The sequence below is a fragment of the Sceloporus occidentalis genome, unplaced genomic scaffold (assembly GCF_023333645.1).
Source record: "Sceloporus occidentalis isolate IW3139 unplaced genomic scaffold, rSceOcc1.0.p SCAF_3, whole genome shotgun sequence".
Taxonomy (NCBI): domain Eukaryota; kingdom Metazoa; phylum Chordata; class Lepidosauria; order Squamata; family Phrynosomatidae; genus Sceloporus; species Sceloporus occidentalis.
This window is the reverse complement of record NW_028316983.1, coordinates 105,180,049-105,196,577: the sequence shown is the minus strand read 5'-3', so window position 1 is coordinate 105,196,577 and position 16,529 is coordinate 105,180,049. Positions and strand designations below refer to the sequence as shown.

At 38.3% G+C, this 16,529-nt stretch overlaps 2 protein-coding genes across 8 annotated transcripts in view; one reads left to right on the top strand and one right to left on the bottom strand.

Moving 5' to 3' along the window:
* LOC149316536 (diphthine methyl ester synthase-like) overlaps nt 1-16,529 on the top strand; it is a 52,709-nt gene that overhangs the window by 32,186 nt on the left and 3,994 nt on the right. For 4 of the 6 annotated variants that reach the window (XM_089515780.1, XM_089515777.1, XM_089515779.1 and 1 more), the window contains exon 8: nt 973-1,835. In XM_089515780.1, the coding sequence (XP_089371906.1) occupies nt 973-1,178 (206 nt within the window). In that variant the 3' untranslated portion in view covers nt 1,179-1,835. Of the gene's footprint in view, nt 1-972; nt 1,836-16,529 lie in introns of those variants that run through there. The other 2 variants (XM_089515781.1, XM_089515783.1) reach the window with 1 other exon arrangement.
* LOC149316535 (zinc transporter 7) overlaps nt 2,661-16,529 on the bottom strand; it is a 40,586-nt gene continuing 26,717 nt past the window's right edge. For both annotated transcript variants that reach the window (XM_089515769.1, XM_089515770.1), the window contains 3 exons: nt 10,809-10,899; nt 9,062-9,211; nt 2,661-6,958 (listed from right to left, as the gene is read on the bottom strand). In XM_089515769.1, the coding sequence (XP_089371895.1) occupies nt 6,911-6,958; nt 9,062-9,211; nt 10,809-10,899 (289 nt within the window). In that variant the 3' untranslated portion in view covers nt 2,661-6,910. The remainder of the gene's footprint in view (nt 6,959-9,061; nt 9,212-10,808; nt 10,900-16,529) is intronic.

Genomic DNA, 16,529 nt, shown 5'->3' with positions numbered 1-16,529 from the left:
AACCATAGCATCATACTGGAGGACCTACAAAAGCCCAGAGAAGTGCTTTATCTAGGAATCTCTAGGCTCTCTAGCAGAACATCTGGCAGAGGTTGACCATAGAATCGTGCTGGAAGACCTACAAAAGTGTAGATACATGTTTTCTCTAGGAATCTCTAGGTTCACCATTGGCCAATGTCTAATAGAATCATGCTGGAAGATTGAGAGATTCCTAGAGAACATACTAATCAAATCTGTGAATAATCAAAGTCACAAAACTCAAAGCCACAAATGTGAAGTTTGACTGTACCTCAAATTTGCAAAGGACATTTAGAGAAGGAAAGCCCTAAACGGTGAATCACAAACCCTTGGGATTCCTTGAGCCCTTCCAGCATGTTTCTCATTGGTCATTTGAAAATGATAGCAGTATCTCTTCCTTTGCTTCTGTTCTTTAACTTTTCCTCATGCAAAGGGTTTAAAATGGCAATGCAATTATTTACTTGGAGAGAGAACATTGTGACAACTTTCCATCAGTGCAACTTTGGCTAAATATTTCATAAATGTTCCCTGTTCCATTGATTGCAGTTTTTCTGCAACTTCCCAAATTACGGGAAGGGCAAAACTAAGCCTTTTCAGAATGAGTTATATTCACTCAGTGACTGCATGAATGGCTACTTACCTCACAGATGTTTAAACCTAAAATAAAAAATGACTTGCAGAATAAGAACAATCTACTTCCTGGGCTTGCCCTTTGTCAAGTGTACCACATCCTATTGCAAACATTGCTCAATTACAGTGTGATTTTTTTTTTTTGCACTGAATTATCTATAGTAGCCTTCAGAAGACTGTCATCTCAATGTACAGAAGGCATGAGTATCTCAGCACTGTTGTCATAGCCACATGCATCTTTTTTTAGTGGAGGAGGGGTAATACAGTACTACTTCCTGCATAACTGCTTTTTCAAGAATACTTCCTTAATCTTTGTTTCTACAGAAGTTACAGAAAATACAGTGTGTGTCGGCTTAGCAAGAGTGGGTGGAGCAGACCAAAAGATTGCTTCAGGTACTCTACAGCAAATGACTGCAGTAGTACTAGGTGACCCTCTGCACTCGCTGATCATAACTGGAACTTTACATCCACTGGAGGTAGACATGCTAAAACTCTTTGCTGTAGATAAATCGATCTTTGAACATTGCTGAATAAAAAGCTGTCTACGCACGGGATATGAACGGAAGCATGTACAATCCTGGCTAGTAATAGAGGTCATCCTTGTAAAGAAGGGACAAGATCTTGCACGGCAGAAACATAGTGTGAAGGTTCTGCTGGCAGAACAGCACCCATTTCTCTTGTCTCGCCTCCCTGTTAGTACATACTTTTCAGTGCTACCCACACTTTTCATAGGGACATGAATGTGGAGTGGTTGCAGGAAAGCAAGGATGCCCGAGAAGCCTACATCTATAGCCAGGTACACAAAACATCCTTGGGGTCTTCTAGTGGCCCTCCTAGTGTCATGACACTTTTCACTGGCTATTATGTGGCCATGTTGGGGGTGGGCAACATGAGACAAGTGGCTTTCGGAGGAGTTGGTTCTTGTGTGAGAGAAGATGAGAATTCTGACCACCACCATCAAAAAAGTAAGTTATGTAGACATATGGTGGGTTTAAGCCTGCACATCATAAGGATGCCATCCAAGGTTGAGAAGTTATGACTATCTTCTCCAGCTGTCAGAGCAGACCACCAGCAACTTCTGTTGCCACTCAGGGCAGTGAGGATCCAGTATGTTGGCCCCAGGAACTAGACACACAACAGTTGGACTTTGGAAAAAAAGTTTATTGATAGGAAAACTGATCCCAAATATTGTCTCAAGACATAGTATCTCTTTAAATACTTCAGAGAGACTGTATTCAAGTAGAAAAAAGATGCATTAAAATGTTCAATATTGCACTTAGGGCAAGTCAAACTGGCTACTAAGTTTAGTATTCCCAAATCAATTTAAGTATACAGTTTTCCATCATCTGGAGTCACTTGTTTGAATTTACCATGGCAGTGGTAAATTCTAAACATCCTAAAACTGCACCAATCAATACATTATACTTTTGGATAGAGAATAAGAGGCTGATAGTGATATCCCACTTTATGTGGCACTTAAAAGTTTCAGCAGTTTTCCCAGCCAGTCAGCATCTTTAGGGAGGACAATCCAATCCAAAAGTAGTAGTATACATTTTTGGCAATTTGGTCATCACTTCCTTGTGATACACCTCTTGGATGTGAAATATACTAGCACTGCTTCTTTTGAGCAATTTACACAGAGACTTGGGTCCAAACCAAAAAGGAGGTGATAGTCACTATAAATAGAAAAATGTATTTCATATCTGTACAAGTATTTTCATTTCAAACCAGAGTTTTTGGCATGTGGTGGTCCCTGGTGACATTTAATCTGGCAGTGGAATGGGGAACATGAAACCCTCCAGATGTAATTGCGCTACAGCTCTAACCAGGCTTAGAGATCATAGCCAAAGATGAGGGATTTTACAGTGAAGTATACATGTTACGTCCGAACAACAACTGGAGAAACACATATTTCCAATCCCTGGTTTACAAGGTGAAAAGCGATTGTAAAAAGACAGAAGATCAGGTCAGAATACAAAACAGGTGAAGCTGCGGGAATGTGAGAAAACCTATATAGAAAATAAATATTTTTTTCCAGAAAAAATGCATGTGTTTAACTGAATTCAAGAACATAATATAAATTAGACAACACATACAGAAATCCATTGGTCTTATCCAAATCAGCTATGTTTGGAGAGAAAAAATGAAGCAGCACTGTAATTTCCCCTCAAAACATAATCATAAATTTCATTTTTACTGCATTCCAATCCAAAAATCCGAGTCCCAAACTAACTACATTTTAAGTGACTACCTCATTTGCTGCATATCTGCTCCTCTGTTAGCATCCATTCTTCAATCTTAATCCTTTCAGCTATTGCAGAAAAGAGGTGTGCTGTTTGGGAAGACTGAGACAACTCACCAAATTGATTTGATTGTTTTAAACAAACCTCTTGTTTCCAGACTTAAAACAGGTGAAGGGAAGTTGAGAGGATCACACTGACCAGCCAGAAAACCTTGTAGAGTTGTACCACCCCCTTGAAAATAATATTTTTGAAGAATGTTGTTTGACTCCTGAGGGCATGAAGGATTTGTGACACATTTTTGGCCTGGGGCCACTTAAGGCAAAAGAAAGGCTTTTTTTGTCACTCACAGGAAGTGGCCCAGAAATCACCTTGAAAAGATAACTCCTGGGACTCAAATGGCCCAGCAGTGCCCCCAAAATCGAGTGCAGTTGTTCAGTGGGAGCATTTTGGAGAATTAAAAATAATGGGGGCATGCCTTTGAGCCACTCTTTCCTTGTCCTAAAACATGCAAGATGAGCAATGAACATGGTGAAAATGCTTCTGACACCTGCAGAGGGGTGTTTTTATTTTTTAAAATAATTTTAAAAATTAAAAAATGGTGAGAGACAGCCATCTGAAGCTCACAGGAGACCAATGTAATTCCCAGAACCTCTGGTGGTCACAACTTCTGTTATAAAACTTAGACTGTATGTACCACAAAGCTTCATTTATTAACAAAGACTTCCAGTACCTTAATGCCATCACAGACATTTCTTTTAAGTATTATCCTTTTTACTGCTTGAGCTTCAGACATGAGAACACACCGGGTACTAATGTTGCTACCATCTACAGCAGCACTTACCCTATGAAGAACTACTGAGAAATTGGCCCAACCCTATGATTAAGTACCACGCATCAATCTCAGAACACAGAATATAAAAGGGCACTTTTACTTTATGTCTTATACCAAGTTTGGTTGACACTAAGAATCAACTTTAATAGACTATGTCCCCTAAACTGAGGATAATAGCATGAAGAGAGGCAAATTTTCACCTTTGTTTACTGAGTATGCTCCCTGTTGCACAGAATCTAAAGTGGTTTAATCAGTTTAATCTCTGGTGCCAAAGTTAGGTCAAAGGAAGTTTCAAAGCCACATGTTTGGCAAATATGATTTTACAAGGTTAAGTATTTGTCACAGGACAGAAAGTAGTTAGCAACTGTAAAGGACTACTTGAAAAAAAGGTTGAGCCTTTTAGTAATTAACACTATTTAAAAGATTCCAGTCTTTCATGGTCAGCCAGACCGCTGCTGATACAAGTCATAGTAACTTTCATCTTATAATGTAAAAGCAAAGTTGTGACATGGTCTGTTCACATTTTTAAAAAAGGGACTGGTTTTATAAAGTTTTACTTGTAAGCAAGTAAAAGCCAAGTTATCTTTATGTAGAGGGAAAAATTAGTTTACTATTGTACTTGAAGGGTGGCACAAGCATTTCCCATAATACATGCCAATGGCAGTTGTTCTGCACTACACTGCACTTCACAATGCCTGTTTTGACATGGTACTAAGCCAGATACGTTGCTATAAAAATGCAAGGGCCCAAAACCTATCTCTGGAGCCTGTATTTTGTATCAGAAATTTTGCATTTCTAAATTAATTAAGTAAAAGAAAGCACAGATTACAACTCAAACATCGAACAACAGATTACATAAGAACCAACAAGAGTTTTAAATATTAGAAGAAAGCTTAATTCCAGTACAAACAGAAGTTCCACATTACAGCCCTTTTCAACTGAAAAGGTGCACTTCTGTTTTGGGCATTTCTGATGCCTACCCAACATTTAAGTAATTAAGTTTTCTTTCTCCACTTAAAATTAATAACTGTATATTGGGAAAACAGTTTCTGTCAGCACCAGCATTAACATCATTAAACATTCATGCAAATGGCATGGATGGGTGGATGGATGAGTGAGTTCTATTAATCTGACCAGTATTTTGGGGGGGGGGGGGGGGGGTTGGTCAGTAAAAAGAAAGAACACTTCCTACAAAATACCGTATATACTCGACTTTAAGTTGACCTCATGTATAAGTTGAGGGCAGCTTTTGAGGGCAAAATTATGGATTGACATGACCCTTGGATGGGTCCAGGGTATTGCAATAAAGGATCTAAAGGACGAAGCAAAGGAAAACAATGCCAAAGAACCTACAAATTTCTGGCAGGCATAACTGTTTTGGCTCACATTAAAGGCTGGATGGAAGAGAGAGCAGAGGGAGGTCAGTGCTTCCAGGACAGATTGCACTCTTGCCTTTCACCAGGCTAAGTCGACATAGGTTTTTTGGGCTAAATTTTTGGACTAAAATTTCTAGACTTATAATGAGTATATACAATATTTCAGTTTTGATCAAAGAGATGCATTAACAGGTCTGTTATTTTGTTTGAAATGTCCTTTAAGTGACACTTAGGGAAACCTTCTCACTAGTCCTTTCATATATACCCACAAAACATTACCCCTTATGGTGCCTACAAAGAACTTCATTAAGACAGAAAGTGGAAGATGATGGCTTTAAAACCAAAATTGGCTGAACTATACATAATTCATTAAAATACTGGCCCTGGTAATTAACTGTCATAAGATTTTCCTGAAAAACTTTAGGGGCCCTTTAAAAATGTACTACAAACTCAAATTTTAAATATGGGGTAATGATCAGCGAAGCCATTTATTTTACATAATAATGAGCATAAAAACGGATGGATTTCATTGCATATACTTGTGGGATTTCTGAAGGAATATTCTGGTTTAATATTAATAAGATCTTAAAACTGAATTACTTCTAAATATTAATTATGAATGTGAAATCTGTAATAAAGCCGCAGATAATCTGTTGACTAGCATATAAAAACCTTCATTCCCCTGTTAAAGTAAATCTACCAAATCAGGTGACAAACCCGAGATGGGAATATATGAAAGCAACTTTCCTTTTCAAATGCTTCGTAAAAACTTGCAACAATTTTGCAGACAACAACAGAAGAAAAATAGGAGATATGAAGTGAGAACATAACATTCCTGCAGGTTTTCCTGTACTTTGTTGCTGTTTGCCTTCAAGTCATTTCCAACTTATGACAATCCTAAACTGGACGTATCATGGGGTGTTCCTGCCAAGACTTGTTCAGAGGAGGGTTGCCTTTGCTTTCCTCTGTAGCTGTGAAAGTGTGACTTGCCCAAGGTCACCCTTGGGTTTCCGTGGCCAAGCAGAGATTTTAACCCTAGTCTCCAGAATTGTAATCCAATGCTCAAACCACACTCGCTGGCTCGCTCTCTCACTTTATGGTAGTCAGAACATTTTGTAAACAAGGTTTTTGTAATCATTTTACATTTGTATTGTAAAATTGAAGAGTTACCTCCATGGAAGTTCAAAATGTAACAGTTAAGAGGTTATTCAACATATACCATTATGCAGTTACACAATCACACCAGTCGCAAGCAAGAATCCTACTGGGTACAAGTAGTAGCCACAAAAATTAATAAAAATCCCCGATGTTTCATATCTGCTGACAGATATTTTGATATAAAGGCACTCTGAAAACCCAATATGGTTTGGTTCATAAAGTTTGCAAAGTACAAACAGTCTTACATACAGTTACATTGTAGAATGTCAAGCACTGTGACATTTTGAACAGAATTATTGTTTTCTTTTTACCCAAACACCCTCCCTGCACAACACTGGCTTCATGGGAATGAGCAGTAACTTCAGGAGCTTCACAAAAAGTATAACCAATGATTGCAATACCACATTATTATTACATTTGCTTCAGGAACAAATGTGGCAAATAATCCACAAAAGTTTGGGGCTCAAAGTCAAGCCTGAGTAGTCCAGGATGGTGTCCTTTCAATATTCTCTTCATCTAGCCAAAAGGCTGCAGTGTATTCCATTTTGGACAATTGCAGAGAAAAAGAGTCTCTGTACCAAAGAAAGTACATTGTTTTAAATCACAACAGCACTAAAAAAACTTTGGTCCAAAGGGAACGTCCAAGGTATTTGCTACATAGCGGCAAAGTCAATCTGTACATATAGCTGTCTTACTCCAGCCTGCAAATATAAGAAAGAGCCACATCAGAAAATAAATGTGAGGATGTGTGTATATATAGCCATTTCAAATACCAGAAAAATGTAGAAGGGAATGATTTGGAAATTTTAAATGATAACACCCAGTGGCCATGCCACTAGCTATGTAGGGTATTCATAAGATTGTAGATCAGAGAGGTAGTTTTAGAACTGCCTTGCAAACCTGCTCCAATATCACCAAAATATTTCTATCCTGTCCTATAGCATCACAGAAACCCTGACCAGTTTACAATGGGATCAGTTGGAACAATTTAAAATTTGGACCAATAAACATTATTCAAACATTTGGCTATCTCAAAAACTAAACTGAAATACCTGAACAAATTTAAATTACAAAGTTATTTATTAATAAATAGGTCCACCCCAAATGCACAGCATAAAAGTTCTTTGCCTTAAAAAGAAATTATTATTATTATTATTATTATTATTATTATTATTCCACCAAAATAACCCCCATTACTGTGAAGTGTCAGGAGAGCAAATCACAAATCTCACACACAATTTGACATGGGACACATTGTGGCTCAAGCAGTCAGGTACTCCAATTGATTTGGAGTTCAGACAGCCACCCTGCAGAGAACATAGGGTGCCAACAGCTTGATGAAATGAAGGCTTTCTAGTGCTAAGATACATTCTCCACGAGTTAATTGTTTCTTTATTGGCTTAAAGCTCTTAGCTGTGGGAACGTGCAGCTACCTAGAATGCAACACAACTAATATTCCAGAGAGAAATGTTCATATCTCATGTTTTGGCAGGTTGATGTGCAGTAACAGAACATATGTGATATGTGATAGATTCTTTGAATCAAAAGTCAGTATATGCATAAAAGTGATTGCCTCTGTGATTCACTGCAGCATTTGGTATCCAAAACCACAAGGGAGTTCTTAGAAACAACAATGAAATGCCAAGTGACTGGTGGTTCCTTCTCATTTTCCTTCTTGGACTTTGGAATTCCTCAAGTATAACAAAGTACAAAACACATCTACACTGTCAACTGTGAAGAGCATCAAGATTAGGATGTCACTTGTGAGTTTTTAAAAAAGTAAGGTAGTTTAGTTATTTGTATATAGACTTCAAGGTTCAGGGCAAGAATAAGATGAGACTCACCCTGTTCTACACACCAATAATCAGGTTTTCTATAGAAACCTAGGATATCCTTCAAGTAGGGCAGGGAAATGATAGATCTTTGAAAAACATAATTCTAAGGAATATGTTTCTAGGAATAAAAGACTAGACTTTTCTAAGTTTCTTCAGATTTTAAGGATAAGCTTACAAGTCAACCTCAGGTTTTGGGGGACTGTAAAATAGGGTCAGGAACCATGCAAATCACCTAGGAACTTCTTTATTTTTGTTCAGACTCCATCCTAAAGCTCTCAGACCACCAAAGTATGGCATTTTCTACCCTTACATGGCCAAGAATGGTAGGTTATGTTTAATTCCTCCTGCCCCACGCACTAAAAAAAGACCCTAGCCAAGAAACCCAAGGATGACAACTGAAAGTAAATTATAGTTACAATTCTAGTCAAGACTGCATTGCAGCCCACAGGACGAGGGGGGAGACCTGGCACCCACTACAGTTGTTCATCATGCACTAAAATACAGTAGACTTGTATTGTTATTCCTTGTTGAAAGATATGGGTACAATGGCCTATAAAGAACAACCTAAGGAACTGTGTGAGTTTAGCCTGGAAAAGAGAAGGTTAAGAGGTGATATAATAGTCAAACAGGACTAGTGTTTGAAGGGATACGATACTGAGGATGGAGAAAAATTGTTTTCTGCTGCTCCAGAGAACAGGACCCGGAGCAATGGATTCAAAGTCCAGGAACAGAAATTCCTCCTAAACATTAGGAGGAACTACCTGACAGTAAGAGCTGTTCAACAGTGGAACACGCTGCCCCTGGAGAGTGGTGGAGTCTCCTTCTTTGGAGGTCTTTAAACAGGCTGGATGGCCCTTGAGGTATCTTCCAACTCTATGATTCTACAATTCCTTAATCGTTCCACTAAAAATTCCTTTGCTTTCAGAAGCATTAATATATATGCAGTAACAGTGAACATATATAACATACCTGCGTAAAAATGTTGTGAGTTTGGCTTAGAATCCATTTTGCATCAGCATCTGGAGCTACAAACAGTTTCAGAGTCCCTATGTAAACATCAGTACAAAGGGTCCAGAAATGAGGATCATGTAGACTGTAAACTCCTTGCAACTGCTGAACCTAAAATAGAAAGGTGGTGTTGTAGCATTCTTTTTTAGTTTAAAATGGATTTTTAAAATCAATTGTCTAAAAGAGCCACACCAAGATGCAACATACATGCATGTACTTCCTTCTGCGAAAAGAGCCATTTCTTCAACTTCTCTTCAAAAAACAGATATTAAATCCATATAATCCCAATCGTGTGTGGAAATCATGTTGTTGGATTGCTAGCTACCTTCAGTCTTAACCAGCTTAACCAATGGGAAGGAATGTTGTAAACTGCACTCTGGAGTGCTACATGATTCCATCGTCTAAGGTCCAAAACATACTGCAGAAATAATCCAGTTTGAGACCTCTTTAACTGCCCTGGCTCAGTGCTAGGGAATCCTGGAAATTGTAGTTTATTGTGGCACCAGAACTCTCTGACAGAGAAGGCAAAATCTCTCACAAACATACAGTTTCCAGGATTTTCTAGCATTCAGCTCAGGTAGTTAAAGCAGTCTCAAACTGGATTATTTCTGCAGTGTGTTTTGGACCTAAAAGACATTTCATGCTGTTAGAGTGAATATAACTCAATTATGGTCTTCTTGGCTTATGTAAATTGGCAATACAGGTTGAGTATCCTTTATCCAGAATTCCAAAACCTGAAATTCTCCAAATTCTAAAACGTCTCACAAGTAGCTGAGATAGTGTCAACCTTTGCTTTCCAATGGCTGAGTGTACACAAACTTTGTATTACACACATGAGGTATTACATTACCTCATTTTTGAAAAGTGATCTTCCCATGATTGTTTTGGCTAACAGAAATAGGAACCATATAATCTCTTAAAATGGACAAGTGTCTCAGTACTTATACCTGAGAACATTTAAATTGTGTACATTAGTGATTTAGGTGTACAGAAGGCGGTCAAATATTTAAAACTGGCAAATTAGAATGCTGCAATAAAGGGCATTGATATTCTTTCCCAGTACTTATTGGTATTGCAGGTATTCTCAAGATTCAGATACAGGACACAAAACACTGAATGGTTTTATCATCCACAACCATTTCGTAATCTCTCCATCCCACAGCACATCACTGTTATTGTCTGGGCTATCCAGTACAAGTGACTAAAAAAAAAAATACTAGACACTACTGCTAAAAGCAATAGAAAGCACAGAATTGGCAAGTGTTCCTGGATTTATTCAATGCACATTATAAACATCAAGTATCCTACATTATAGAAATTACTGTATGCAAGATCACAAATCAAAATTATTATTATTATTTATTTATTTATATTTCACCTTTCTCCTACATAGGGACTCAAGGCAGCGAACAACAAATTTAAAACAATACAATTTCAAAACACTACAAAGCCATTAAAATGTATAATATAAAATATAAACAAATAATTTTAAAAGTTAAAACAGCTATATTTTAAAGTGTAAAAAGTGTTAAAATGTATAATGTGTAATCAGGTCATTCAATTTGTTCTGGGATGACACTTTTTTTGTCACTTGTTAAGAAAATGTATTCCCTTGAAATGTATATTTCAAGGGAGTATCCTTCATATTATAAATTTTGGCAGCTCTGTAATCTAGGAGTGTATTTTAAATGGAAGGAGATGAACTTACCCTTTGATAGCACTGAGGCAGAGCCCCTTCCAACGAGGGAGGAGTTCGCTGCATCAAAATTCCAATGGACTCTCTCAGAAGTGGAACAACACTAGGAAGATTTGGAAGGGTGATTTAAAAGACCATCATTTTTAAAGTACAATGCAAAAAATATTTGTGCAACAGGTTAGTATTAGGTTCCTCTTGTCACCCAAAACATATGAAGAAATAAATGTGTTTTTAGGTCAGTAGCATAAGAGAATATAAAAAAGGCACTTTAAAAAAGTTGTTGATGATGCTGAAACTAGGACTTCACCAACTAAAACGAGACTGTTTTAGTAACAGACAGCACTACTCCCAGAAGTGTAACTGTTTTTTTCTTTACCATATTTTATATTCTGAATCCACCTGTACACAATGTGATCTCTTTGGGGACAATACTAACTCATTAAACATTTTAATTCATAAGGATTTTAATCATTTAAGCATTTTACTCCATAAGGAAGGCTTTAACAAGTGATAGCTCTATTTTGTCCATTAAAATTAGTAGTTTTCTAGTTGAAATCCATTGGTCACCTTCACAAACTTGTAAAAGCAATGTACTGAATCCATCACAAATAGAATAAAATTCTTCATCTCAGATTTCAGAAAGTCATCTAGGCAAACTGTTCAAAGTTGAACCTGTGGTCAAAATTGAGTATAAAGTTCAGATCAAGCCCATGGGATGATCTTTCACTTAACAACATGAACCCAACAAAATGAAGCGTTGGTATGGGAATTGTGACGATGTAAGTATGGGAACTGGTCCAGTAATGGATACAATGCCCACACTGAAATTGACCCTTAAGGGGGGAAAACATGCCAGAGGTTATACATATTGTTTTACGGAAAGCATGCAACACCATCCAACAGCAACTACATATACAGACTATCCCCAAGTCTGAAGACTGCATAAATGATACCAGTGGCAATTAAGAACAGATATAACTGTATTCTATTACAAAAAAAATCTGTTCAGCTTTCCAAAAGCCAAATAAGCCGACGTAGCCAGGAAGATCTTCCATGTTCCTCTTCAGTGCTGTTATTATTCTTTCAAAGCAGGCTAGATAGAATGCTAGCAAGTCTGGAACTACCAAAATAGTGGGTTGCATAAGGCATTTGAAGGATTTAAATCTATGCAGCTCAGACAAATCCAGAGGTAGTCTGACAAACTCAAAAGGAATACAGGAACAGCATAGGAGATTCAGCAGTACAAGCTCACTTTGGCTCTCTCCTATTATAGAGGAATTTTAAGTTTAGACATATTTCAGCTTAATAAGGCTAGATATGAGCAAGCATTATGGCCAGGCACACACTGTCACTTTGTTCTTAACTTTGTGCAATGAGCTTGCCAGTAAGTATTTCACTAGTTTTCTTTTCCCATTTCATCTGAATTGGGAAACAATGGTTAATGGCTACATAACACACTCATCATGGTTCAATGTCCTGGCTTGTTCTGATGTTATTAGCCATAGTTCCCTAGATGAGATGAAATGCAAAACAAACCTTGTAAGAAAACTTACAGACTGGACTGCATTCTCATGTGAAGGGAAAAGTGACCCAAATGCATGTTTGGCTATGAGGCTTCTTCATACTATAGGGTTAAGTCAAGATATTAATATTTGCACCTCAGAAAATGAAAAATGCAGTTTACTACAACAAGAATATGGGGCTGGGGAGGACAAATAGCAGCCTAAAGCTTATTTGTGACAGAAAGACTGTCTAAGAGATGGCTATGGGAAGAAAAGCCTTAGCTACAGCCTAGGTGAAGAAAACAGACCCATCTATCATACCCATATGCCATCAACCCCTTTTTGTGCTCTCCAACCTTTCTTCCATTTTAAAAAGTAGACACAGATAACCCCAGATGCCCCACAAACTGCCTAGAGTGCTATTTACACTCATAACACCCCTGACCCCCATCCCCACTTTTCAACCAGAAAACAAAATAAACTTTCACTGCTGGAAGCAGACTTAGCTACAAGATCTGGAAACAGAGGCTATGCCCCTCCAGCAGTCCACATGGAAAAGATAATGTTGATATAAAACATTACTGTTAATTCTTTAGGTCTAGCATCAATTACAACAATAATTACATCAGTCATAAAAAAGCATAAGAAACACAAACAGCATTCTTGTGTTTTTATCTGGCTTGGGAAATGTTTTCCTTATGATCCAAGATACTAAGTAGAGGGTGGAGACTGTGAGGGGAAGGATCATAAAACAAAATTAGGGACTTGTTCAGCCATACTGAAATGACTTGTCAAAAAGAGCCAGCTTTGCATTTCGTGAAATAAAGGAATACAGGGACTTTAGCAGAGTTCCAGCTGAACATTTGGAAGCAATTACAGGCCTCTTCTGCTAACTGTAAAAGGGACAGTATTATTACACCAGAAGAGACATAACATTTCCATGCTGAAAGGCTTAGACAGCAAACACTCACTGTTTAGAATACTAGGATTTATTTGGCTTCAGTATGAAGATTATACCATCTAGGGTAGATAAGAGATCCTGACTAAACACTGGCACCCAATTCAGATCAGATAGTCTTTAAGAAAACTAATCTGCAGTTATTCACTACATTATAAAGGGTTGCAAAAGTGAGTTTGTTCTGCAGGATTTACGGAAAGATATGTTGCTCTATTATAAAGCAATCAGGATCATTTAATTACCTACTGCTCTTTATTTATTTTATATGCTGCCTTTCTTCTAAATTGGACTCAAGGCGGCTCACAAAAGATAAAAAATGTACAACTTTAAAACAGAATTAAAACCTGGAAACCATGCCTTATGAGGAAAGACTTAGGGAGCTGGGTATGTTTAGCCTGGAATAGAGATGGCTAAGAGGTGATATGATAGCCCTGTTTAAGTATTTGAAGGGGTGTCACATTGAGGATGGAGCAAGCTAGTTTTCTGCTGCTCCAGAGAATAGGACCCGGAACAATGGATGCAAGCTACAGGAAAAGAGATTCCATCTTAACATTAGAAGGAACGTCCTGATAGTAAGAGCTGTTTGACAGTGGAAGACACTCCCTCAGAGTGTGATGGAGTCTCCTTCTGGAGGGCCTTAAGCAGAGGCTGGATGGCCATCTGTTGGGGAGGCTTTGATTGTGATTTTCTGCACGGCAGGGGGTTGGACTAGATGGCCCTTGTGGTCTCTTCCAAGGCTATGATACTATATTACATCAATATGACAATAAAAATATAAAATATAAAATCATTAAAACATGCTAAAAGTATATTATTATTATTATTATTATTAACCTTTATTTATAAAGCGCTGTAAGTTTACACAGCGCTGTACATAAATTTTTTAGTCAGACGGTTCCCTGCCTTCAGGCTTACAATCTAAAGTATAAAACCATTACAAACATACAAAAGCCAACACCCCAATAAAAAGCCTCCCTAGGTACAATTATATATTTAAAACCTGCCTGAAAATAAGTTTTTGCCAGGCAGCAAAAGAAGACCATGCAGGGAGTCAGCCTAGCCTTTCATCAAAGAGAGTTCCAGAGGAGTTCCACTCTCCCTCATGTCCTCACCAAGCAAGATTGTGATGGTGGTGGGACCAAAAGAAAGCCTTTCCTTGGAAAACCTAGTGTTCTGGCAGGTTCATATGGAGAGAAACAGTCTTTCTGGACCTAAACCGAGCCCCACATAGAATGTATTACAGTACTCCAACTGGAATGTAATCAATAGCCAGAGGTGACATCTCAAGGAGCAGGTGCAACTGTCACACTAGTTTTAACTGTGCAAATGCACTCTGGGCAGCTGCTGAAACCTGGGCATCCAGGCTCAGAGCTGAATCCAGGAGAACAACCAAGCTGTAAGCCTGAGATTTCAAGGGGAGTGTAACCCCATCCAGTACAGGCAAAGTCTCTATTCCCTGATCTGCCTTTTGACTGACCAGGAGCACCTGTCTTGTCAAGACAACATTTCAATTTGTTTGCCCTCATCCAGACCACTATTGATAACAAAAATTCATTCAGTATCAAAACAACCTCCTTGGAATCAGATGGGAAAGAGATATATACTTGAGTATCATCTGTATATTGATGACACCAAGCACAAATCTCCAGGTGATGTCTCCCTGTGGTTTCATGTTAAACACAATAGAAGGGGGGGGGGGGGAAGAACCCTGTGGGATCCCAAAAGACAACAACCAGGGAAGTGAACAGGAGTCCCCAAGCACCACCTGAGTTCACCCCTTCAAGAAAGAGCAGAATCACTACATAATTGTGACTCAAATTCCCATCACAGAGAGGCAGCCCAAAAGAGTACCATGGTTGATGGTACCAAAAGCCATGGAGAAGTCCAGCAGAACTGATAGGGACACACTGCCCTTGTTCAGTTCTCTGCGTAGGTCATTCACCAAATTGACTAAAGTTGTCTCCATCCCTCAACCAGGCCCAAAGCCATATTAAAACGGCTCTAGATAATTCATCTCACCCTCAGAGGGCACCTCGTGCTCCAAGACCTTGGCCAAAAAGGGGATATTAGAGACTAGCCGATAGTTATTCAGAACAGTGGGGGTCCTTTTTGGTAACAGCCTCATTACAGACTCCTTTAGGCAGGATGGAAACCTCCCTTACTGCAGTGAGTTGTTCACCTCTCCTCTTACCCACTCACCTGGTCCCCCTCTGGCTGCTTTTTAACAGTACTACGTATATGTTATACAATAAAAAGTACAAAAACACCAGGAAGTTACTCTATAAACTTTCTATGTAATCCCAAATATATTAAAATGACTGAATAAAAATCACTTTATGTTTAACGAAACAACTCAACATGTGCTGCACATGAGGAATATGGCGGAGGACAAAACAAAGAAACCAGATCACCCACCTAACAGCCACAGCTTCCCAGAATGAGTTCAGTGTTTGGAAAGTATGCTTTTAAATTAATGCCATGCCAGCAGAACAAAACGATGCATACATGTCCATCACTTCCCAAAGTAGATGTCCATAGATTTGATGGTGGGCTGAGAATTTCTTAGTCTCAGACCACCCCAACACATTACATTCCACACAAAAGCATGCTAAGAATAAGAGTCATACAACAGGCCTTAAAATGAGGTTTAAAAGAAGAGGTGGGAAGCAAATAGTCAGAGGAAGTATTCTTTTGCCAAAGGATTTTGTTTTTAAAAGCTTTGGACTCATCAGTGTAAGGAATTTAGGAATACTTTGCTAGATGACCTCATATGCTTTTTTCCAAGTTTGTGGTGAGGTCTGTGTCACCACAAAAAGAGAAAATTGTATCAAGCCACCACACTGCAAACATCATGCGAATAGTTATTCAATAATACCTTCCATTAAAGGCATATAAAACAGCTGGTCAGTGGTTAGAAACTCATCAAGCAGTATACATTTTAAAGAAATACTTAAGTCCTTTGCAGAATACAGGCCATAATCCAGGCAGATGAATTTTCCACTCCAAATAAGGCCTAAGAAATCTATTTGGAAAATTTATTCATTAAATATTAGTTGCTCTGTCACCTTTTAGGGGATGTCCAGATATATGCCAAGTTCTCCTTATATGTACAAAGCAGATCCACAATATCAATCTAAATGTGAGTTGTTCCTTACAAAAACACATCAATTCTATCATTTGAGGCATGTATCAACTGTGCAGAGATGATGAATGTAGGACACAGAATATTCAGTCATCTAAAGTGTCCTCTCTCTGTTTATGACAGAAGACAGC